The sequence below is a fragment of the Girardinichthys multiradiatus genome, chromosome 13 (assembly GCF_021462225.1).
Source record: "Girardinichthys multiradiatus isolate DD_20200921_A chromosome 13, DD_fGirMul_XY1, whole genome shotgun sequence".
Lineage (NCBI taxonomy): Eukaryota > Metazoa > Chordata > Actinopteri > Cyprinodontiformes > Goodeidae > Girardinichthys > Girardinichthys multiradiatus.
Genome location: NC_061806.1, coordinates 24,097,135 through 24,120,667, shown reverse-complemented (window position 1 = coordinate 24,120,667; position 23,533 = coordinate 24,097,135). Strand labels below are relative to the sequence as shown.

Below are 23,533 nucleotides of genomic sequence, written 5' to 3'. Positions count from 1 at the left end.
TTCCTCTAATGTATCTTTATTCTCCAGTCCCTCCTTTGATAGGTTAGCTTTAGTTACTGTTTACTTTTATTCTAGTCCTCATTTCCTCTGCTTCATTCTCAGTTTGTTCTATCAGTGTTTTCTTTTGTAGTCAGGGTTTCTTTATGGTCTCCTTTTGCTTAGACCTTAGGTTCTTGTTGTTCTTCTGTTCCTTCCAGTTCCTCTGTTTCCTTTACCTCTTGGTTATTCTAGATTTCTTAATGTTTTGGTTATTTTATTTTAGTCTATTGTTCTGCTTAGGTCTATGTTTCTCTTTATTGTTTCCACCTGTCCCTTCTGCCTCCTTGGCACACCTGTTCCCTGTTTCTCAATTACCCGCCTTTGTCCTCGTTCTGTATATTAGTTAGTTTGGTTCTTGTGTTCAAGGCTGGTTTGTTGCGTCACCTTCCCTGCGCCAAGTTCCCTTCGTTTCTTGTGCTCTGTTAGACCTGGACTCCTAAACTCTCTGTTTTCATCCTGCCTGCCTACCTGTGAGTTTAGCCTTTGTTTTGATTTAAATAAATCATCGTTCTGCCTCGCCATGCCGACTCCTCGCCTGCATCTGCACTTTGGTCCACAACAAAAATCTCAACATATGACAGTGGCCATTTTATCATCCAAGTGTAAATATCTGTCAAAAACCTGTTGACTTGGCCCTCTCTTGTGAACTGAAACAAACTAAAAACCATTGCTGAAAATGTTCACGTCCTTAACACGGAAAAACAATGATTCTTTAAATGAAATAGTAATATCAAGCAGCAAGTAAAAGTGCATTTTCTTTGTTAACCAAGTCAATTAGGCCATTTATTTAAATTTTAAATGATTTTGTTTTAACATTCAAAGATCAACAAATTGTTTCAACTCATTTGTTTTCAGTTAAAACGTTTTTTTCAAAATTAATATTTCTCATTGAGCTCCACAAAGGTTTAACCTGCAGTATTTACGTGTATTACCAGAGGTTTTTTACTGGGTGATCTCTGTTTGTTTCTGGATATTAACCGGGTCAGATTAGTTGTAGCAACGGGCCCTAGCAACGGACCGGGTCATTGAAACTGAGTGAAGGTATGCAAGACGATAGGCTACGGGTCGTTTTATACAAACTGGAGGGGTAAAAAAAAAAAACGACACAGAGGCATTGCTAACCTGGCCGTTTATGACTTGGACCTCGAAACGTGGGTTTGAGTCAAAAATGGGATGTTCAAGCTCCTCAAACACCGCGGTCCACCCGCTGACGGAGGCGAGCCTGCAGGACGAGGTAGGTTCGGGCGTCCCTTATCCAGCTGCTTTAAGCGGATGAAACTCTGGAGGAAATGGGCGACAGATGTGTTGAAAGTGTCAGTTTTTTGAGTAGTGTTGTTGTCTCCCAGCTGTTGCCGTAAAAAAAGATGGTCCCACTTATCTGTAGCCCACTTTACCCCGTAAAATGTGTATTAAATCAAATAAAAAATAGTAGCCTATAATAATACTGCCTCACATGAAAATTACTTCAACTTTACTTTATGTTAGCTACAAAATCAGTGGCTGATCCTTTGTATTAGTTTTCATTTTATTTTCTGCTTATAGGTTCTTGTAGTTGTTTCAGTTGCGATGATTTGGTAGAATTAATTAATTAAATTGCTTAGGGTAATAGTTTGAATACATTCTGGCTGAACTGAAATTATCTTCTCCTGTGAATGACATTAATCCCACCCACACAATGAAACATGGTGGTGGCGGCATCATGCTCTGGGCATGTGTTGCCCCATGAAAGCTGGTCCAGTTCAACTGGTTTGACTAAAAGCAACATGGATTTATACTTAACTGTGTATTTTCATGATTTGTGACTCATCAAAACGTCTTTTGTTTAAACTCCTTGGAGATCTTAAATGTAATTCTGGGTATTAAAATGGAATAAAGGGAGATATGAGGAGCAAATTATAAAAATAATCAAGCATCATTAATTCAGTTAGACATGAAATTTCATTCTGCATTTTTTATAGCTAAAGCGGTTGAACTAGTAATTTCATTTTACTTAAGTTTTATCAATGGTTCATTAAAATTACATATGCAGGGACAATAACATGCAATAAGGCCCAATAAGGCATTAAGCACAAATATGTTAATGATTAATTCTGTGACATGAAACGGCAGATTTCACCAGTTAAATACTGAGTGCTTTCTTATTGAGATGAGGAAGACAATTTCCCCCCCTGATACTTTTCCTTACATGCAAACATAAATACATTTTTTTTCAGGATAGCATTAATTTAATGTTAAAAATCAGAATGTGCTACTGCCTGAAGAAGGATAATTCCAGTGAATAATTTAGCTGCCAATATTTTTTGGAAAAGCTGTATTAGTATTCACCTACATTTACTGTACGTATAATTTTTCAAATATGAGACCTAAAGCACAACTAACGGGTTGTTGATCTGATTGAATTCACTAGACATCAGCAGTCTATGTTGTGCAAGAGTCACAACATAGACTTCAATTATTATAAGTATACATGTAATTACTGTCAAAAACAAATAAAGTGTTGTTAAGTAAGTATAGCATATTTATTTTATTTATCTATATATATGTGTCAAGAGAATATGGGAATAAAGTATTATTCTTTTTCTAGAGAAAAGAAGCCGAACCATTTAAACCTTTACTTTGATTGACAACTATTTGAATTTAGCAATGTCCTGCGCTCTCTCTGTGTCTCTTTTGTGTCAGGATGAAGCAGGGAGTAAACCCCGCGGACGTGGCGACTCAGCGGGGTCAAAAGGGACCAAGGACAGCGGGGTCATGATGGAAAACAGAGACCTTCTGGTGTTACCTGGAGCAATGCCCGATAAACTCCCTCCTCTGTCGTCTGAGAGCCTCAGAGAACGTGAGGTTGACAGAGCTGCACCGAATGGTGAATATGAGCTCCAAACAAGCTAATGAAAGTATTTCATTAAATAGCAGGGGGGAAAAATCCCGTCTGTAACTAATTTTACTTTAGACGCTGTGTCGGGCTTGCTGCATGGTGACGTCCCAGTTCAGAGGCGACCCAAGTCCACCGAGATACTGAAGGAGCTTTGGAGTCAGGGCATCATCCCAGTGGGACAGAGCCGGAGCAAAGACAGCGGAGCTGCCTACTGCATCATGGTGAGCGCCTCATTTTCTCTGGCTAAAGAGATCAATAATGAACTATTTTAATAATAGAGCTAGAATTTAGTTTTGATACATCTGGAGCTTAAATACTGATCAATTAAAAGAATAAACCTTTGATCTTAAATACTAATTTGATATCAAATAATATATATATATATATATATATATATTTATATTTGGAAACTGGGATACAACAGCACGATTTGAATGGATCTAAACAGAGTCTCACTGTGATAGCTAAATTCAGTTTAAAGTATATACAAAAACAGAAACATTTCTGTTTCCTCAAATTTACATTCAAAATCTAAAATAGAACCATCGACTATTACTACACCTATGTATTAAGGTTTTTAATCATATAATTCTCATCTGTTGTTGAATTTCTTCAGAAGGGGCTAAGGGGTGTTACAATTCTGACCCTTTGGCCTACTTCATGTTGTCACATATCTTCTGCTTAAATGATAAAATGTTAAAAATGATTTTGTTAACAAAGGCTAAAGTTTTTAATGTTTCATTTTTTGTTGTTGTCTTGATTTAAGGCCAAAATACATATATATATATTGTGCTCAAAAGCTCTCAGGTTTTTATATAAATACAGTAGCTCACAAAAAGTTTCATCTTGCCTGCTTTTAATCCCCTTTTCTATGTCCTCCATCATGTCAGACTTTATAATCAAGATCTTTTCTGCTCCTCACCAACTCTCTAGTAAATGAAAGTGAATAAAGGCTATGGCCAATGAAAATTTAGAGTTAATTTGAAACTTAGAAACCACAAATTCCAGGATAAGAAATGGTAGTATCTGTTAAATAAAGAGTTACCTTTATTTAATAGATTTTGACACACTTTCTAAATGCATCAGACCTTACTTCAGCAACATGCCGTGAAACACCACATCTGTGTGCATAAAGAGATAAAAAGATACAGTATTTTGAAATAAACTAATTAGTTAAAATTGCATTGTTGCAGCTAAAGTAAATGTATTGAAAATATGTGTTTTTCTTATGAGGATGAATCCAGAGGTGTCATAAGAAGACCTCCTGCCAGACTGGAGTCACTGAAGGCCAAAAAGGCTCAAAGCCACAGCAGAGAAGAGTTTGATGAGAAAATGAGGCTGGTTGAGGAGAGACGCAAGGTAGAGACTGTATGGTGCCTTGCAATGTTGCCACATTACAACCACAAACTTGAATGTATTTTATAAGGACCTTATGTAGCCCATAATTGTGAAGTGTCAACAAAAGGATAGATGGCTTTAAAATGTTTCCTTAATAAAAGTCTGAAAGTGTACCTGACTTAATACTTACCACCCTTTGAAGCAATTACAGTTACAAGTCTTTGAAAGTCCCTACCAACTTTGCACTACTACAGACTGAGATGGAGAGATTGGATTAGAGTCTGTGACATTTTCACGTTTTACCACAGACTCTCAGTTGGATTTAGGTCCAGACTTTGAGTGGACGGTGAACCTCCACCCTAGTTTCAAGTCTTTTTCAGCCTCTACAGCGGTTTTCCACCTGTATTTATCTCCATAAACGTTTCAATAAACTCTAACTAGCTGTTGAAGAAAAATATCCTCTCAGCATAACTAGGTTCTACTGTTAGGATGGTGCGTTCAGGTTGATGTGCAGCGTTAGTTCTCCTCTGCACATAGCATTTGGCATGTAGACCAAAAAGTTCTCATTTTGTTTTATCTGACCAGAGCATCTTATCCAACTTGTTTGCTGTGGCCTCTTAATTGCTTGTGGTAGATTACAAATGCAACATTGAGTGACATTCCTCTGGTCATTCTACTATATATGCCAGATTTATGGACAGTACAGCTTATATTTTCCCTGGAACCAGATTTATTCACCTGAGCTTTGGATCTCTGCAGCTCCTGCAGAGTCACCATAGTTTGGCTGGGTATTTCTTGATGTAAGACAGACGTCCATGTTATGTTTGCAGTTGTGTTGCAGTTGCACTCTTTTTATTTTCAGTTAATAGATTGAACAGTGCTCTCTGAGATGGTATGATATTGTTTGATAGGCTAACGCTGCTTTAGATGTCTCCACAACTTGATCCCCAATCTGTTGCTGTTTTCTTTGGTCTTAATGATGATGTTTGTTCAGAGCTTTCAGCATGAAGGGAGCTGTATAAAACAATGCCATGCTTTACAAATTTTTCTTTGAAAAAATTATAAAGCCATGCATCCTTTTCCTGCCACTTCATGAAATACATCAAACTTCGTGGTTCTAACATGACAAGAGTTCATTTTTTGCGTTTCTCTCTCACATAAATATTTGTTTCTTCCATCGCCTTTAAGGTCAAGCAAGATGAGTTGAAGACACGTTTAAGGACAAACACAGCACGAGGTCGTTGGCCTGCTCCCGTCTCCAGCATGGAGGAGGGTGCAGATTCAATCTTGAGTCCTGTGGAGTCACTAAATCTTCTAACAATCAGCAGACCATCTCCAGCTTCGGCGCTCCACAGCCAGATCCCACACAGAGCAGCAGTGGGAGGAGAGTGGGTTATAGAGACTGGAGGAGACAACAGGGAGTGGCAGGAGGCAAAACACAAGGGGAAAAACAGGAGGCAAGGAGCAGAGGAGGGGGGAGAGTGTGGAGATTGTCAAGAGGGAGGTGCAGAGGAAAGCGAGATGAAGGAAGAAGAGGTGACTCAAGTTGAGGAGCTGAGGGCAGACGAGCTCCTTGCAGCTTCAGAAGAGCTAGATACTGATTCTAGCTTCCAACATGCAGAGGACAAAGACGAAACATTTTAGTTTACTACATAAAGAAGCCACTAATCATTCTAATTCATCATAGGAGAGAAGAAAGAGGAAGAGGGCCAAATAATTTTACTTTGCACATTCAGAAAAACATATATACATATATATATATATATATATATATATATAAACATATGTATGTACATGTGCTCACCAAAAAACTAAATGCATTTTTGTTGGTTTTTCACTGACCTGTGAGAAATAGCCTTGTTCTAATTCTTCATGTGAGAGTAGTTGTTTTTATCGACACAAGATGGCGCTCTTTCAGTGAGTAATACATGTTTCTGAACTCCATGAAGTAATGGCATTGCATCTGTAAAACTCAATGAGGGGATTTACTGTCAGAAGAAAAAGTTCTTGCATTAAAATACAAAATAAATATGTCTTTAGATATTCTGAATTTTGAGAAAAAACAAACCAAAGTGTGCTTACTTGATAGTTAGCTGTTTAAGGAATATTTAAGAGATTTTTTGTAATTTCAGCTTTTAAGAACCTGACAGGAGGTATGCTGTCACTGCTGCTTTTAATGATTAAACTCATTAAAGCCAAATCTCAGATTGGTTTTTTACTATGGGGAAATTTGTGATTTACTTAATCTTGGAGTTAACTCTGAATCAATCTTTTAAAAACCATGCTCCTGGTAGAGATAAATCCTTCCAGTGATTCATCCAAAATTTGAGCCGGGCTTTTTTTTTTTTCTAAATTAAGTCCAAATGGGCCTCCACATTGTTTAAGAACAAGCTGATTTAGAGTAGTCAGCACGCTGCATAAGAACAGATTACAATATGGCTATGCAACCTGACCAAAACCCATTGTCGAGCTGGAGAAACTTGAAACAGGTCCCCTCTTTTATTCACAACTCTCTATGGACTTGAAAAGGCGTGTGGTTGCATTAATAAAACAGGAAAAGAGCAGAGAGCCAGCGGTAAGGTGCTGTATCAGGTTGTATTTCACTGAAATGTGGAGGCCCTTTAAAGCAACAGCTTTTGTTCAGATGAATGTGACAATGACTGCAGGCTCCCGTGGTGCTATTAGCCAAAGGTTTATGATTGGGGGGAAAAAAAACTAAAAGAAGAAAACTGAAGGTTATTTAGGATATCCTGCTTTTGCAAACTGTAGTTTTGACTGACATAATGTAAATATGACCTGTACTTGTCTCCTGGTAGGGACGGAGACAGGCACAGTCACTTGCAAAAGTATTCATATTAATCGAACTTTTCCACATTTTGCCACGCTACAACCATAAACTTCCATTTATTTTCTTTACATTTTATGTCCAACACAAAGAAAACAGAACTGCAAAATGGAAAGAAAATCTAAAACATGGGTCAGATGAGTGTGAAATTGAACTTTGTGGCTTACGTGCACCATGAACACATCGCCCCTAGCATTGTGTTGTGTAGATGCCTTTCCTAAGCGAGGACAGGGAAGCTGCTGAGAGTTGATGGGAAGACGGATGGAGTTAAATGCAGGGCAATCCTGGAAGAAAACTTGTCAGAAAGACTTGAGACTGTCATGGTGTGTGGAGGTGAAGCAGGACCGAAGTGCATACAGGAGGAGGGGAGCCACATAGTGAGCGGATGAATGATTTAATAATAAAAACAGATAAACTTATACGATAGAACTTAGGCAGGTATACAGACTGGAACACAGAGACATGGAACGGGAAATCAGCCGTACAGTCCAGTGGTGAGAACAGAAAACCAGAGAGTCTTAATACTGAGGAATGGAGGAGAATGGACCAATGAACCAATCGAGCTAATCAGAAGGGGTTGAGATGCAGCTGGTGGAAGAGAGACTGAAGATAACTGAGGGAGAGTGACTAGTTAACACAGATGGGTAGGGAGGTAACAGAAAACATCTATCTGAACAGAAACAAGTAAACATGAGACTGCCAACAATAACATGAACAGGGAGAAAACAGGTCCATAAGAAAATGCAAACTTAAACATCTAACCTAGGAATCCAGGGAAGTAACAAACACCTAAATAACAGAATGAATATAATAAACCTGAATGAAATGAAATAAAGCAAATGAAGAACATGGCAGTGAAGAGAAAGTAAACAGAACACAAAACTCAAAACCCCAAACACAGGCAGATTATTACAGAGACAGGGGTGGAGGTTCAACGACCCAATACGGCCAGAGCTATAATCGAATGGTTTAAATCAAATTATTTTATGTTAGATTGGCCAAGTCAAAATTCAGACCTAAATACAGTTGACAATCTTTGGTAAGACTTGAAATTTGATGTTTACAGACACTGTCCATCTGACTGAAATTGAGCTATTTTGCAAAACAAGGATGGGCAAAATGTTCAGTTTCTAGATGTGCAAAGCTGCTCTGAGCCACACCTTTCAGATTTGTATTTTTAATAGAGGTAAAAAAAAAACTGTATAATTTTCCATCCACTTCACAACTGTGCCCTGCTCTGTGTTGCACATAAAATGTCCCTGCAATACAATAGTTTGTGGTTGGGATTTGACAAAATGTATAAAAAAGGTTAAAGGGGTTGGGATACTATTGCAAGGCACTGCGTTGACAGGCAGAAAATGATTCATGTTTTGGTTGCATCTAGGTAGATTATTACTCATCCAGCTCCACCGATGGACAAGAAAAGATCCTTTTGTCTGTGTCGATACATTTGAAATCTAGTACTGAGTGTTTTTCGGATCTTTTCCATCTAATTTACAGGAGTTGGCTCAGTTCAACGTGTTTCTGTGAGTTAATGGCCACAGAGCAGGCAGTATTTGGAACCACCTGACACAATAAACCTGGTGCAAATACACTGTAAATTTATTCTAACGCCATGATATAAGAAAAATGGAGACACAAGAGAAATACCTTGGTGCTGCACCTGCCTGATTTTATTTCAGAGAGGAGACAAGCAACAAGCATGTTTAGTTCACTGAGAGGGACAATCTACCCGCCTGGTTCCGAACTTGATTCCTGGAAGGACACATCTGGATCTTTGTCCTGGAGATCCAGGCTGCCCAACTGTTGCTGCCCTCCGGTGTGGGGAGGGGGCGGGCGGTGCGCAGAGGAACTGGGTGGAGTTAGAGGTGACGCTATTAGGAACGGGTCCCGAACATATTTAGTTAGACAGCAGAGTTATTGAAGGAGAGCTGGAAGCAGCTGATGCTTTTCTCTGGGACAATCCGCTCCATGTTTCTGCCTTCTTAACCGCGGCGAGAATAAATCTACCTCCAGGCTCCATCACTGTCGACAACTTTTTGCTGATCTCCTCCTCCTTTTTTTTCACCCAAATAACAATCGATAAGGAGACTTTGCACTTGATTACCTTTTTTTTAAATAGTTGCTGTTTACTGTGTATTTGCACTAACGATGCACACCACGCAAAAGGACACGACCTACACGAAGATCTTTGTTGGGGGTCTTCCCTACCACACCACGGACTCAAGTCTCAGGAAATATTTTGAGGTTTTTGGAGAGATCGAAGAGGCGGTGGTGATCACCGATAGACAGACCGGCAAGTCCAGAGGTTATGGATTTGTAAGTATTGCTTTATAAGAAAGGAAACCCTCAGCTCCACCTATAATCCAACACTTCTGCGCATGTGAAAACAGACCAGTCACAGGGTTCAATCAGCCACCGTGCGCCCCCGCGGCTTGTCTTTCACAACAGCATGGCTCTCGGTGATATATCGGCTTCTGGTCATGGGCTGTTTATGTTTTGATAAGCAGGCACTGCTTCTATCTGGTCTCTGTTGCAATCTCATAACTTGTTGCTCCGCAGCTATGCGCCCTGACAAGTTGTTTTCAGTGCGCTGACAGCTGCTGAGGGCTGAGACAAGTCTCACACTAAAGTCATGATGTTGCCTAACTGCTTAGATGAAACATAATGATATCATCATCATCTGTAAGAAGACTGATCCTTTTAACGCACCTAAAAGCCTGATCTAACATGTTGAAGCAAAAAACCCTTATGGTGCTCCAAATACAGTACGTTTGTGAGTTTTTGTCACACTTAAATGTTTCAGATCATCAAATTAATTTCAATATCATAACCTGAGTAAATAAAACATGTTTTTTTTCAATTATTATTATTTTATTTACTAAGTGAAAATGGTATCTAAACCCTATGTGAAAAGGTAATAACTTGAAATTGAACATTTCTGACCTCATGAAGTAGGCTTAAAAAACTTCATGAGGCAACACACAATTCCCTAATCTAAAGAAATTGAACAACGTACGAGAAACAAAGTCAGTGACATATATCACTCCGGAAAGGGTTACATAGCCATTTTCCAGGGCTTTGTAAACTACAGTGAAAACATCGAACAAATATGAACCCTGCCTTGAGAGTTGGGCCTACCACAATTAGTCCAAGAGCACACTGACAAGAACCCAGAACAACATCTAAAACTCTGCAGGCTTCACTTGCCTCAGTTAATGTCAACGTCCATGATTCAACAATCAGAGTGGGCCAAAACAGCATCTATGAGAGAGTTCTAAGGTTAAACCAAAAAGAACATAAAAAGTTGTGCAATATTTGCCAAAAACATCTTGATGATCCCCAAGATTTTTACGATTTTTTTCTGAGCACTGATGAGGCAATAGTGGAACGTTTTGGTGGTTTTGTAATATTAACAGCATTTCTGAAAAAGAACATCATACAGACAGTCAAACATGGAGGTGGTGAGATGATCTGAGGCTGCGTTGCTGCTTCAGAATATGGATGATTTGCTGTAATTGGTGGAACCGTGGATTTTGTTCTCTAGCAGAAAACTCTGAAGGAGAATCTCCGTCCATTGGTTTAAAACCGTAAGCTCTTGCATACCTGGGTTATATAGCCTGACATCAGCCCAAAGACAACAGACCAAAAACACTAAATGAAATAAAGCTTTTGGAGTGGTCTAGTTAAAGTCTGGACTTCAGTGCGATTGAGATGCTGTGTCGTGACCTTCAACAGGCCCTTCATGCTTAAAAACCCTCTAATGTTGCTGAATTAAAACAATTCTAAGCAAAGTCTGATAAAAAGAAGTCAAGTAAAAATGTTTTCTGATAAGTGACTCTTTATATAATAATGATGATCTCATTTATTCAAACCTTTAGCCTACACTGTATAATTATAGTGTGACTTAATCTGATTACCTCTGTGAGAGTGCAGGCAGCAAGCACATCCAAGCCAACATTTCACAAAAACTCTTCTCTATTTCTCTCGTTGTTGCCGTCTCATAAGGCCTAAAATTCCATTTAAGTAGAGAACACAAGTTTATCTGAGGCCCTAAGTAAAATTACATTTGTGGGGCTGGTAGCCACTCATATCTCAACTAAAACATCTGCTCTTAATCATCTAAACACAGCCAAACCTACTTTTTCATTTGAAAAGCTCCCCAGCTGCATGACATATTCCTTATTATTTCTCATTTAAAAAGATATTTACCTTATTCTGCCTGTTTGTTTTTTAGTATCAGTTCTAAATCACCAAAGGTCATGAATGAAATTATGTCTGAGCATTTTGTAAGTTTTGAGACATGAAAATGAAAATGTATTTCTTTTATGGCAAATTTCATGGGAGCCATGAGATAAATTATGTTGCAATGGGAAAGATCAGCAGTCACGTCAGTCTGACTCACTTTCAGGTTTCGTCCATATGAGAGTGATAAATGTGTGAGTGCTGCCAAATGTTTGAAACATCAACAAACCGAGCCTTTCTGCCTCTTACTGTACACACGTACACACCATCAGACGGTTTATATTAAATGCTATCTGTTTTCCTGTGTGATCTCTACAGGACAAATTAAGCTTACCTTAAATTCACGCTCGATTCCTGCTCTGTCCTCCGCTTCCCTCCGCATCAGGTGACAATGGTAGACCGCTCTGCCGCCGATCGGGCCTGCAAGGACCCCAACCCGATCATCGATGGCAGGAAGGCCAATGTGAACCTGGCCTACCTGGGGGCTAAACCTCGTGTGATGCAGCCAGGTAAGTTCAGCCTCATTCTCACCTGAAGCCTTGTCTGTTTCATACTTATTCTGAGGAGAAATTATATACTCAAGTTGTTCATTAGGATGGAAGTTTTTTATTTTGTATTTTATTTTGTTTTGCAGGTTTTGCCTTTGGTGTTCCCCAAATCCACCCTGCGTTCATCCAGAGACCTTATGGGTAAGGAATGAGGAGTCTCTGTTGGTTTTGTTATATAACCATTCCTACCAGATAAAAGACAAGTTTGATTTGTGTTTTCTCCCTTAAAGAAAATAGTGATGGTTGATGATTGGCTGTGAATCATAATGCTAAAGGACACATGGTTTTCAAATGTCAAAAATATGGCGTGCATTTGTAGTCAGCCCTCTTTGATATTATACCCGCAAATAAAATGTAATCCAAGCAACAGCCTTGAGAAGTCACCACTTGGTGTAAATCCAGCTGTGCTTTCAAGGCCTCAGAGGTTTGATAGAGAACATCAGTGAAAAAACAGCATCATCAAGACCAAGGAACACATCAAACAGGTTATGGAGACAGAGGTGGAGAAGTTTAAAGCAGAGACTAAAGCAGAGCAATATCCCAAGCTTTAAACAACTCACAGCCATGTTTAATCATCCTCCGGAAATGTTACGTTTACGACGCAACTGGAAACTGAAAGGAAGCCATAAGAAATCAATTCTTACACTTTGCTACAAGTACAGTAGGCGTGTAAAAGGGGGATCTGGTCCGAAGAGACCAAACAAAACTTTTTGGCCTGCATAAAAATGCTATGTGTGGGGTAAACCAAAACTGCACACCACCTTTAACACACCATAATGGCACCATGATGCTGTGGGCATGCTATTCTTCAGCAGGAAGCTGATCAAAGTTAATGAGAAGATGGACGGAGCTAAATAGAGGCCAATCCTGGCCAAACCTGAAAACATCCTGAGACCACAGCAGAGGTTCACCTTCCTGCAGAACAACAACACTAAACATAGAGCCAGGCCTACAATGGGATGGTTTAAATCAAAGTATATTCATGCCCAATCAGGCCCAGTCAGGACCAAGTAAGGACCTAAATCGAATTGAGAATCTGTGGCAAGACATGACCGTTAATGTTCACTGACGCTCTTAATCCAAACTTAAGCTATTTTATGAAGACCCATTGGCAAGTTGGTAGAAATATACTCCAAATGACCTACAGCAAAGGGTGGCTTCACAAAATATTGACTCAAGGCTGAATACAAATGTATGCCAATATTGTTTGGAAAACAATTTAACCATGTACCTTTTTTGTTTCACTTTATGATTATCCACCACTTTGTTGTTGTGTGTGGTTGTAACATGACAAAACGTAAAGAAGTTTGAGGGGTAGAAATACTTTTGCAAGGTACTGTAAGTAGTATTGGGATTATTATTGGGATTAAGTACTCCCAATCATAATCTAGATTGTAAATAATCCAGATTGCAGTATCCTAGATTTTTTTGTGTGACTATTTGTTGAGTGGATTAAAGATGGAAACTTGCAGCCTGACTCAATGTTCTCTCTCTGGTTTGACAGGCTCGCTCTCACTTAAGCTATCCGTTCTGCGAGCCTAAACTCAGATCAGACCAGGAAATTACCCGTAGACTCGATCGTGCACAAACGAGCTCTCACAGGGGTGATGACAGATGCATGTACGTGGGTTTCATTTTGATTTGACTTGTTGGTTTTTATTTGAGTAGATCTCAGCTTGGTGTGTCGTAATGAAGTGGGTGCTGTTGGCTAAACCATGTGCCATACTGGAAAAACAAAAGAATAGAAAAAAACTGCATTGATTCTATTTTTTTTTTTTTGTGGAAGCAAGGCAACTTTACCAAACTAAAGCAAAGTTTTTTGTTTGGTGTTTTTTTTTAAAACTTTTTTTACTTTTTAATAGTATCTGTTGTTTCATGTGTTTACTAAAAAAATGAATCTTCTGTGTGGCGTTTCTTTTATGCTATCCACTTTTCCCAAAATCTTTGCACTCTGCCCACAGGATCACAAAATACATCACATCTTCTGTGTACTCATAGCCTCATTCCTACTTTCCATTAACAAAAATTCACAATTTAAAGGCTGTTGGCCCGCTCTGCTAAACACCGAAGGTCAGGTTCTTGTAACCGAAAGGTGGATGCTTGTGCGTTCACTTTCACAAGCACACAAAGGTCCTGGATCCTATTGTGCTCGTGTGTCTTTGTCCCTCAACGCGCATTTGCTCATTTCAGCTCAGCTCGCAAAAGTCTCCAGTGTGACACAAACAAACGTCTGGATGTCTCTGTCTCGCTCTTATTCTCTCGCTGTGAGCTTTCGATACATGGGCTCGTGGTGTTAAAGAAAACAAGAGCTCCCATTGTGGCACACAAAGCCCTGAATGCTGACGCTGCAGTCGCATAAAGCTCTGAGTTGTGTGTGTGTATGTGTGTATGTGTGTGTGTGTGTGTGTGTGTGTGTGTGTGTGTGTGTTTGATGATGGAGGCCATCAGAGGTGTTGGGACTGTCCATCATGTAACATCAGCAGATAAATGGAACCATGTGGATGTTTGGAATGAACATCCACATATGAACAGTAGATTATTGTCATTTTGTCTTTATGTAGAAATCCAAACCTGCTGGTTACATCAGTAATCATGTTTTATGTTGGCTTATTTCCACCTTAGAAATTCCATTGGAATGTTTGTAACATCAGCAGATGCTAAGTAGACGCCCCTGGTGGTGGCTCAAGGACATAACAACCCAACAGAAACATTACACAAGTACTGGCAAAAAGTGTTGAAGTTTCTCCTGAGTGGAGATTTTGATACCTAAAAGTAGTGTGTGATTAGGATGTGGAAAGAAAATGTTAAATGGTTTTCAAAATGTTTGCAAATAAAAATATATAAAGTGCCGCTGCAGCATTTTATTCAGAAACATCTTTCTGTGCAAATACCGTTGCAAATCTTTTGGGGTTTGTTTCTACCAGCATTTCATATCTTAATGTTTTGGGTCATTCTTTGTTGCAAAGTAACTCAAGCTCAGCCAGATTAGAAGGAGAGCGTTGTTATCCTGGCAGAAAAAACATACAGCCACCACCATGTATCACCATGTGGGTGATGTGTTCAAGGTGTTAGTGCCAGTTTTCTGCCAAACGTTGTATTCTAAATGATTTAATAACTTAAATTTTAGATTCATATGACCAAAGCCCATGGCCTTTCATGGCTTGTGAAAAAATGCAAATGGGACCTTTTTTTTTCAACAAAAGCTTTCTTCTTGCCACTCTTCCATAATTACCAGATTTGTGCAGTGCACATTTGTTGGCTGCTTCTCCATACTCCCAAACTCTACAAATGGACTGAACAGATCTACATGAGCTGTTCACAGCTGTTGTTCTAAAACAATATCAAAACAATATCAAAATATTAAAAACAATTTACTACTATTTACTTTTTGCTATGTTTGCATCACTCGTGTTTCGTACACTGCTTTCCAACAAAACGTAACTCATCTATATATACATAAAACAAATGTTATCATTACCTTATTATATTCAATTTGTTAGAATTTACTCAGTTGTCCGAGACGATTGCAGGACAGGGCTTACTGCCTTCAAATGCATTTCTCCAAGTATAAAAGGCTTCCCTATCTCAGCGCAGTAACATGTAAGAAGTTTTATTCTAGGCCAGCTTTCACCCTGAAATGCCAGCAGGACCTGTTGAGATTGATTAGCATGGGCTTCAAAGTACAACATCACATGATGACAGAAAATGTTGTTCCTGAGACTTTGTTAATTAGATTTAGTGAAGAAAACACCAAACTTTGTTTGGGATTTTACTTGCCTTTAATAAAAATGTGTATAGATGTTTGTGTGTTGAATATGACAAGCTTTGCCCTTAAGTAACCCCTTTCATCTTTACTTTGCATGTCCCATATATAGATTAAACCTCTACTTTTTATGTTTTTCTATCTTCTTCTTCTGTGGTGCCTTGTTTTTGCTGTTTTTCCAGTTTTTCTCCCTGTTTGTGGTTTAGACTAGATGGAGCTGTGCTCTCAAATAGGGTTGCCATGATAGAGTCTCTCCTTCAGTCTTTCATCTTTGACCTCACATTGACCTTTTTAAGAAGAGGAGGAGCCTTATTTGTCAGAAACTGACTCTGAATTTCAGCCGCACTGATCCCTCCCCTCAAGTCGGGTTTTCAGACCTAGTAGAGTGTCTGGGGCGGGATGAGGCTATGTCATGGAGGGCAGAATGTGTTCATTGTTCAGTACTGTTTATTTAATCGAAACATCCTTGTTGGTGCTGAGCGTTGTTCCAGCTCCCCCCTCTGCCTCCAGCTCTTTGTCCTCACACAGAGGGGGAAATGGCCAGCAGTGTCCCTTTTTGAAAATGTCCAGCTGTCAAAGTGGCCATTGACATTTTCACCTTGCATCCCTGGGATCATTTCTGTCCCCAATCCCTCACCCACAGCCTGACACTGTAAGCCCTCGTTTTCCTTTCACTGCCCTGCAGCAATTACAAGCAGATGAGCTGCAGGTTGCAGATCCTTAACTGGCTTTTTTTCCATTTGCTGATCGTGGTTTTCCCTAAAGAATGTAGATCCTTATTTCTGGGATTTCAAAAATGCCGCCAACATCTCTAAATTAAGCCTGCTCGGTGACAGACAGAAGTTGGATGCTTGAAAGGATAAAACAGAGCAACTCTGCTGCTGAAAGTCTTTTTCAGACATGTCTCTACTTATCATAGAAGAAAGCTAAACACTCTGTGCTTCATCTGACTTTCTTTATAAACACAACTGGGTCTTTTTTTACTCAGGAATAACTTCCACACCGAAGAGTATTGTTACCACGTCCTGGTAGCACTTAGGTAGGGCGTGTTTACTCATTGGAAAAATATTAGATTTTTCAGTTTTTAACATGCAGGTTACAGGTCAGTGCTGATCCAGCAAAACATCCCCTTATCATGTTAACTAGCCAGTTTCTCAGTGCATGTGTAGTAAAATAATGAAGAGTAATTTGAAGAATTAGTTTTCAAAGAATGTAAGAAATTACCCAAAGACAAACAGACAAGTACAAATTGGTTTTCTGATATTAAAGAGGGAAACTCACTATTATGCTCTGTGTTTGTACCCCTCATTCAGATGAACACTGTATTGTTCATCTGAATTTTTGGTGACAAAATAGCAAGGCCTCATCTTTTATTTGCATAATATATCATCTAGACAAAATTCCCAAAAATGTGCTAATATTTACATGTTGTGCCATAAGGTGGCGAACCCTTCATACTTCACTTTACCTATGTGTGCCATTTCATCACTTCCTACGTGCATTTCATACCATGTACTTAAACCACTGCAAATTGATGTGTTTTACTTTGTGGTTAAGTAGTTTTAAGAATGAGTAGAATAGAGATGAGTAATGATAAAAATGCTCAATCCCCATTTCAGGCAGCTGACTGCTGGTTAAACCAAAACAAGTCCAAGTGACCCCTTGCTAGTAGATATTATTTACTGGAATCACATACCCCTTTTCCTTTCAGTAGACAATGAGTAAAATAATGCTTCATTTTGTACTTCAAAAAAGTAGCGTTAAAAAATTACTAAAACTGCAGTACAAAAGTACAAAATTGCAAAAAGGCAGAGCGGCCATCACCAATTTTCAATATTTTTTAATTGAAGAAAGGGAAAAATATGAGTTTGAAAGTGTATTAGCAGCATTGGTTGAGGTTCTAATTACACAGATTGTCTTGTTTTAAAAGATTTTAAAAGCCCACAGAAGAAATTAATTGGATTATTCAAAGTTTTTGTCACCTTCCAGTCTTCTTAGCTCGTAGTTTTCTATTTTAGCAACCCTATGTTGTTCTGGTTCCATCTAGCAGGTGCTTCTTTGTTGATGTTGGTTGAACTGAGTGGTGAGGAGAGTGCTTAGGTGCAGTGTGGTGAAGTTGACTTTTAGGATGAATTTCTTGGACTGCCACATTTTAAGCACACACTGAATTGTCACTTGTGTCTGTGTGTTTGTCCCACAGCATCCCTACACATTATGTGTACCCCCAGGCTTTCGTTCAGCCCAGCATGGTGATCCCCCACGTGCAGCCTGCAGCTGCAGCACCCGCCGCCGCCACCGCCACCTCTCCTTACATCGACTACACCGGGGCTGCCTACGCGCAGTACTCTGCAGCAGCCAGCGCAGCAGCTGCAGTGGCATACGAGCAATATCCCTACGCCGCTTCCCCTGCTGCCCCGGGCTACATGGCTACCACTGGCTACGGCTATGCTGTCCAGCAGCCATTGGCCACTGCTGCCCCAGGTTCAGCCGCCGCTGCTGCCGCAGCTTTCGGGCAGTACCAGGCTCAGCAACTGCAGGCCGACCGCATGCAATAGCAGCGCCTGCAACGGTTGCACAAGCAAAGAGAGAAAAGGTCCACCTCTGGTCACAGCTGAAGTATTACAAGGATATGAGGAGACAGATGGTGTAGCCTTGAAAGTGGGCTAAGTCAGCCCCAAGGCTGAGTTTCTTTAAAAAGCTGGTGATGGTGATGACAATAGTGAGATGGGATAGGAACTTTCCAACTTGCTGTGCTTTATCTGAACAGAAAATCTGAAAATGAAAAAATGTTGCAGAACAAACCGTGGAAATTATCACTGTTGGTATTACTATGAATACTATTAATTTTGCTATTGTCACTATAGAAGAGTTTCTAGAGAAGAATGACAGGAACACAGTGGTTGGTATACTGTAGGCCTTAAAGTCCTAATGCTGTCTCTAACGTTAGTTTGAGGAATAGCCTCTTTTTGCCGCTTGTCATGTTTCAAAAGTGTTATTTGGTTATTTAATGCCCTCATAACCTTTGTTTTGTATTTATTATTACTGTTAATATCACACATTGAGGGTCCTGCTTGTATTTTTTTGTTTTTTTGAGTTAATGTTTTCTGATAATCAGGGAAATGAAACCGTTTCCAATGTGTTAGCTATTATTTTTTAAAGTTCTGTCTGGAAGTCAAGGTGCCGTAAATTGTCGTAAAGAACTACCTTAATGGCCTTCCTGATGCTGAATGTCCCATTTTATTTTATTCTGAGCCTCAACCTCTTGACCTATGCAAAGCAAACAAATCAACAAAAGAAAGGAAACAAAAAAAAAAACCTGAAGTTGTCATCAGTTCTGACTAGACTCTTGAACTACAGAGAGGGAGGGGGGCTTGGTAAAGACAACAGAGACACTGACAAAAGAAGGAAGACAATGATAAACACTAAATCTGTTGCTTCTCCACATTTCACTCACTTTCATGCATCCAGAGGCTGCAGAGTGCTGAAAGACAAAGGCAGCACGGCATTTCTCTCTGTGACGGAGAGGGCAGCTGCCGGCGGAGGGGGGGTGGACGTGAACGAAGCCCCTCCAGAGCTGCACACACAGATCTCTCTGGAAAGAACGTAGCGTTTGTGCTCGTTTGTTGAGCTGTCACATTTTAATCCCCGGCCGAGCCCTTTGGGAACCGACATTACACCCCTCTGCCTCCGGCCCCCGGCCCCTGGCCCCCGGCCCCCGGCCCCCGGCCCCCGGCCCCCGGCCCCCACCTCTACCCCTGCCGCCCCCCTCTCCAGTCATGTCAGCATTTCCACCTCTGTGCTGCTGCAGCCGGGTGTCAGGTACGCACTCACACTTTCTACAAAGCTAACCAGACAACTGGCCTGCCTCATGTCTGTCAGGACCAGCAGGTGGGGGTTGGAAAAAAAAAATCGGGGTTTCCTCATATATGTCATGTTGGTCTGTGTGCCTTACATTTTTACAGCTATTTAACTGAGAGAAAAACAGAAAAGGACAAAAAATGTATTATTTAAGTTATTTATTTTTGCGGGTTGTTGAAACTCTAAGAGTAGAGACTTAGTGGAGGTACTGTGTTATTAATATTATTATGTACTCATCTCAAGGCATATATAAGTTATTGATTAGTTTATTACTATTATTATTATTATTAACAAGCTCAACCAAAAATATTGATGTAGAAGTTATTTAAAACACTGTTACGTGCACTGTACTTTTTTTTTTTTTTCGACTTTTTAGAACAAAACATTAAACAGTAGTCTCATGCATCTAAATGCAGACCTGTTTGCATGCAGGTACTCCTCAGTCTCTTCTTTGTTTCGCTGAGAGGAAATATTAACAAGTTTTACAATAAAAAGAGCAAAAAATGCTGCTTTTCTCTACTAGAATGTATAGCCGTCGTCGGGGTTCCAGTAGCTTCTGTTGCTTCATATTCATCAGATCGGCTGTTTTACACTGTTGGGAATTTTTTTATACTTGAACTTTTTCTTACAAGGGAAATATGTAAAAAAATAAATGACAAAAAAACTTTTCTTTGTCAGTGGATGAAGGCTTTTTAAAGCGTTTATAATAAAACCTTCAGAAATTCAACCGCATGTAATCAAAGTGAAATAAAATGTTCTATATTTGAAGAAAACCTGGTGGTATTTTTATTATTCATTATTTCTCTACAGTAACACATAATGATTATTATATACCCACACACACAAACAAACAAACAAACAAACGTGTTGTCATTTATTGCAAGAAATGGTCCAGAAACATTAAAACATATTTTAGAGCAGGAGTCTCTAAAGTAAAGGTCGGGACATTCTGGGCGTCGCAACTCAGCACATTTTTGACCTTTAGATCCTCTTTAGAAATTAAGGAAAGTAATAAAATATTAAAATTGAAAAACATCTTCATGCTTTAAATGTTAGAAGAGATAAAATACAGCTTATACAAGCTCAGTTGTATCTTAGTTTTACCAGGTATTTGACAGATGAATGATACCTTTCTCCTCTATAATATGACATTCATCCTGTAAAATTTAACTTGAAACCAAAACAATATCAGGCATACAATGGAGCTGTGCAGCTTAAATACGTTTTACGTCATTTGGTACACCTTTTTTGTTGTTTTGTACCACTTTCTGTATTTTGTGCAACTCTGGGTGTGTGAACAATTGGTAAAAGGTTTTAAATTGTTTATTGTCATTTATGAAGTTGCAAAAACATGATTCTTATCAGGAGTGTTTTGGGATACACTGTAGATAAATGTAATTTCTTGACCGTAGAGCTGTTTGGGATGTCCTTATGCTGCTGTTTAATTAAATTAATGGTAATGCTTGTATACTCAAGCAACAGTATGTGTCACAAGTCTCTTCTAGTGTTATTCTGAGCTGGAAAGTTTGGGAACCACTGTTTAAGAAGATGGACTGGCGACCTCCCCAGGGTGTACCCCGCCTCCTGCCTGTAGACTTCTGGAGATCCCCTGTGAGCCAATATGGAAGGAGTGGGTATAGAAAATGGATGGATGGATGTTCAAGAAGACTCCCATGAACTCCCAGTGAAATCATGAACATAAGGAGCCACAAAAAACTTTTGTCAGGGTTTGTGGGGAGTTATGTTTGACCAATTTGCAGAGATGAACAAGGAAGCAGCATGGTGAGTTGAAAAGTTTATTCTGAGTTGAGCAATAACATACAAGTTTCTCTGAGGTGGATACAGGCAGGAAAAACAAACTTGGATAGGAGCACAACAGGGACCAGACGGGTAGTAAGCAATAGGATCCAGTGGCAAGAACAGAAAACCAGAAAGTATAAATGTGGCGGCAGGGTGGAGTATAAACCAATGAACACAGGGAGCTAATCAAAAGGGAAAGATAAGCAGCTGGTGGAAGAGGGACTGAAGGTAACTGAGGGAGTGTGACTAATTAATACAGATGGACAAGGAGGTAACAGAAAACATCTGAGTGAACAGAAAATGGTAAACAATAGGACTACCAAAAGAACATAAAAAGATAGAAAACAGATCTACAGGAAAATAAAAAATCTAACCTAGGAAGTAACAAACACTTAAACAACAGAATCTAAAAAACATGAATGAACCGAAATGAAAGTGAAGAATATAGTATTGTAGAGAAAGTAAACAGAACTCAAACTTCAAACATAGGCAGATTATGACTGTGTAGCAGTTTTAAAATCCAAGGTATTCTTTTTCAATCATTTTTAGTCGGTTCTTTTCAGATGACCATGGCAGCATATTGCACTGCGTGTTTACAATAATGGAAAAAGATTAAGTAGTGGAGGACAAACAAAGATAATCTCTGTGCTGAGCTTTCAGACAATAGTACATTTGAATTAACCTTTTTTGGAGCTAAAATAATATTCAGTGTGTTTGAAATATTTATTGTTTGGTATTTCTTTAACATTTGGCCAAATACGTGAAAACTTGCATAGTAGTGACCGTCTGATGGTAACAAACCTAAAGATCCAATTATTATCCATACATTATTATACATTATTGAACTGAATAGGAAATCCAGCATTCTTAGCTTCCAGGATGGCCTGTTCTATTTGCAACAGGATATTTATTAATTCAGATGAAGGCCAGTGTTTGCTGCTGCAGGAGCAATAGATGACATGCTGCACTTGAAACAGATGTTTCTGATGGAAGGAGGAGAAATACAGAAGATCTTTCAGGCTGTCCCATCTTGAAGCAGGACACTCAGACATGTAACCCTGCTGTGCAAGATAAGGTTAAATGAAACACTTAATTTTATTTCCAACTTATACTACAATGCAAGAAAGAAGAAACAATAATAAAGGAAAGTAAATTAAACAAAACACACCATGATATAACCCCTGCCTCGTTTAGATTTCCCAGGTTTGCGTGGATACGACTGACACGTGATAAAGTATCTGAGGTGTCAGTCCATCAATGATTTATTCATTTTCTCATCAATAAATAACACTGAAGGTAGTGAGCTGCTCCTCCTCTGCCTTCTTTCACTCAGCTTGCAGGAGTATTTTGCACAGCGGTGAAACTAGAAACGACACGTCGACATGTTGGTGGAGCATGACCGTCAGCATCAGCACAGAAAGGCCTCAACCATGAAATCACAAGGTGGTTTGATGAATTATCTGTTATTTTAAATAACACATATCTTGCCTTTAAGGGAGGTTTCCTAAAAGTTACACAGTGTATAAAGACAGATTTTATAACATTCTGGGAAACCTTCTAAGGTTAGACTCAACATTGAGAGGGCCACCTTCTGAGAACAATCAAGGAATGTTTTCTGAAGGTTTTCTGGATGTTCAGCACAACCTTCACGATGTAAACTTTTAAGAACCTCTAGGCTCAAGATACAACCAAAGCATGGGGTTTTTTGGGGGTATGTCTCTACAGGCTGAAGACTAAAATGTCTTTGCAAAATAGTTCAGTCAGGTTGGATTTTCAAGGCTTGTGCCAGATTCTCAGTTGGACTACATTCATCTAAGTTGTAATGTATTGTAATCTAATTGTAATTGTAAACTATACTTCTGTCTGTATGTTCAGGGTCGCTGTCCTGCTGGAAGGCAAACCTCTATCCTAGTCCTAAGTCTTTAGCAATGCAACAGTTTTTCCTCCAGGATCACCTGTATTTAGCTCCAACCATCTTCAAATCAACTCTGACGAACTTCCATATAGCTGCTGGAGAAAAGGATTGCCACAGAATGATACTGCCATCACCATGTTTCACTATGGGGATGGTTTTTTTACATGGCACATCTATGCCAAAAAGTTTAATTTAATTCTCTTCTGACCAGACCACTTTCTCCGTTACGTTTCTCCTGCAACCATGTTAATCTTCAAAAATATTTTAGATGGGGGTTTATCTTCTTCATATTAGCGACATCTTCACT

The 23,533-nt window shown here is 39.3% G+C and overlaps 2 protein-coding genes across 2 annotated transcripts; both read left to right on the top strand.

The window, feature by feature from the left end:
* The first annotated feature begins 951 nt into the window (after window positions 1-951).
* stmnd1 (stathmin domain containing 1) lies at window positions 952-6,452 on the top strand. Its single transcript, XM_047384311.1, has 6 exons — window positions 952-1,273; window positions 2,719-2,902; window positions 2,990-3,135; window positions 4,148-4,273; window positions 5,441-6,007; window positions 6,056-6,452. Exons 1-5 carry the CDS (start codon window positions 1,172-1,174, stop codon window positions 5,894-5,896), a joined length of 1,014 nt encoding a protein of 337 aa, XP_047240267.1. The 5' UTR covers window positions 952-1,171; the 3' UTR covers window positions 5,897-6,007; window positions 6,056-6,452.
* A 2,520-nt stretch (window positions 6,453-8,972) lies between these two features.
* rbm24a (RNA binding motif protein 24a) lies at window positions 8,973-20,284 on the top strand. The gene is made up of 4 exons (XM_047384774.1): window positions 8,973-9,416; window positions 11,728-11,851; window positions 11,977-12,031; window positions 17,854-20,284. Exons 1-4 carry the CDS (start codon window positions 9,249-9,251, stop codon window positions 18,206-18,208), a joined length of 702 nt encoding a protein of 233 aa, XP_047240730.1. The 5' UTR covers window positions 8,973-9,248; the 3' UTR covers window positions 18,209-20,284.
* Window positions 20,285-23,533: the final 3,249 nt, after the last annotated feature.

Excerpts from the sequence above, each read along its gene's own strand:
- stmnd1 (XM_047384311.1), top strand. The coding sequence starts at position 1,172 with ATGACTTGGACCTCGAAACGTGGGTTTGAGTCAAAAATGGGATGTTCA. Across the intron at positions 1,274-2,718 it reads AGGCGAGCCTGCAGGACGAG|GATGAAGCAGGGAGTAAACC; the intron begins GTAGGTTCGGGC and ends CTTTTGTGTCAG. Across the intron at positions 4,274-5,440 it reads TGGTTGAGGAGAGACGCAAG|GTCAAGCAAGATGAGTTGAA; the intron begins GTAGAGACTGTA and ends ATCGCCTTTAAG.
- rbm24a (XM_047384774.1), top strand. The coding sequence starts at position 9,249 with ATGCACACCACGCAAAAGGACACGACCTACACGAAGATCTTTGTTGGG. Across the intron at positions 11,852-11,976 it reads ACCTCGTGTGATGCAGCCAG|GTTTTGCCTTTGGTGTTCCC; the intron begins GTAAGTTCAGCC and ends TTTGTTTTGCAG. Across the intron at positions 12,032-17,853 it reads TTCATCCAGAGACCTTATGG|CATCCCTACACATTATGTGT; the intron begins GTAAGGAATGAG and ends TTTGTCCCACAG.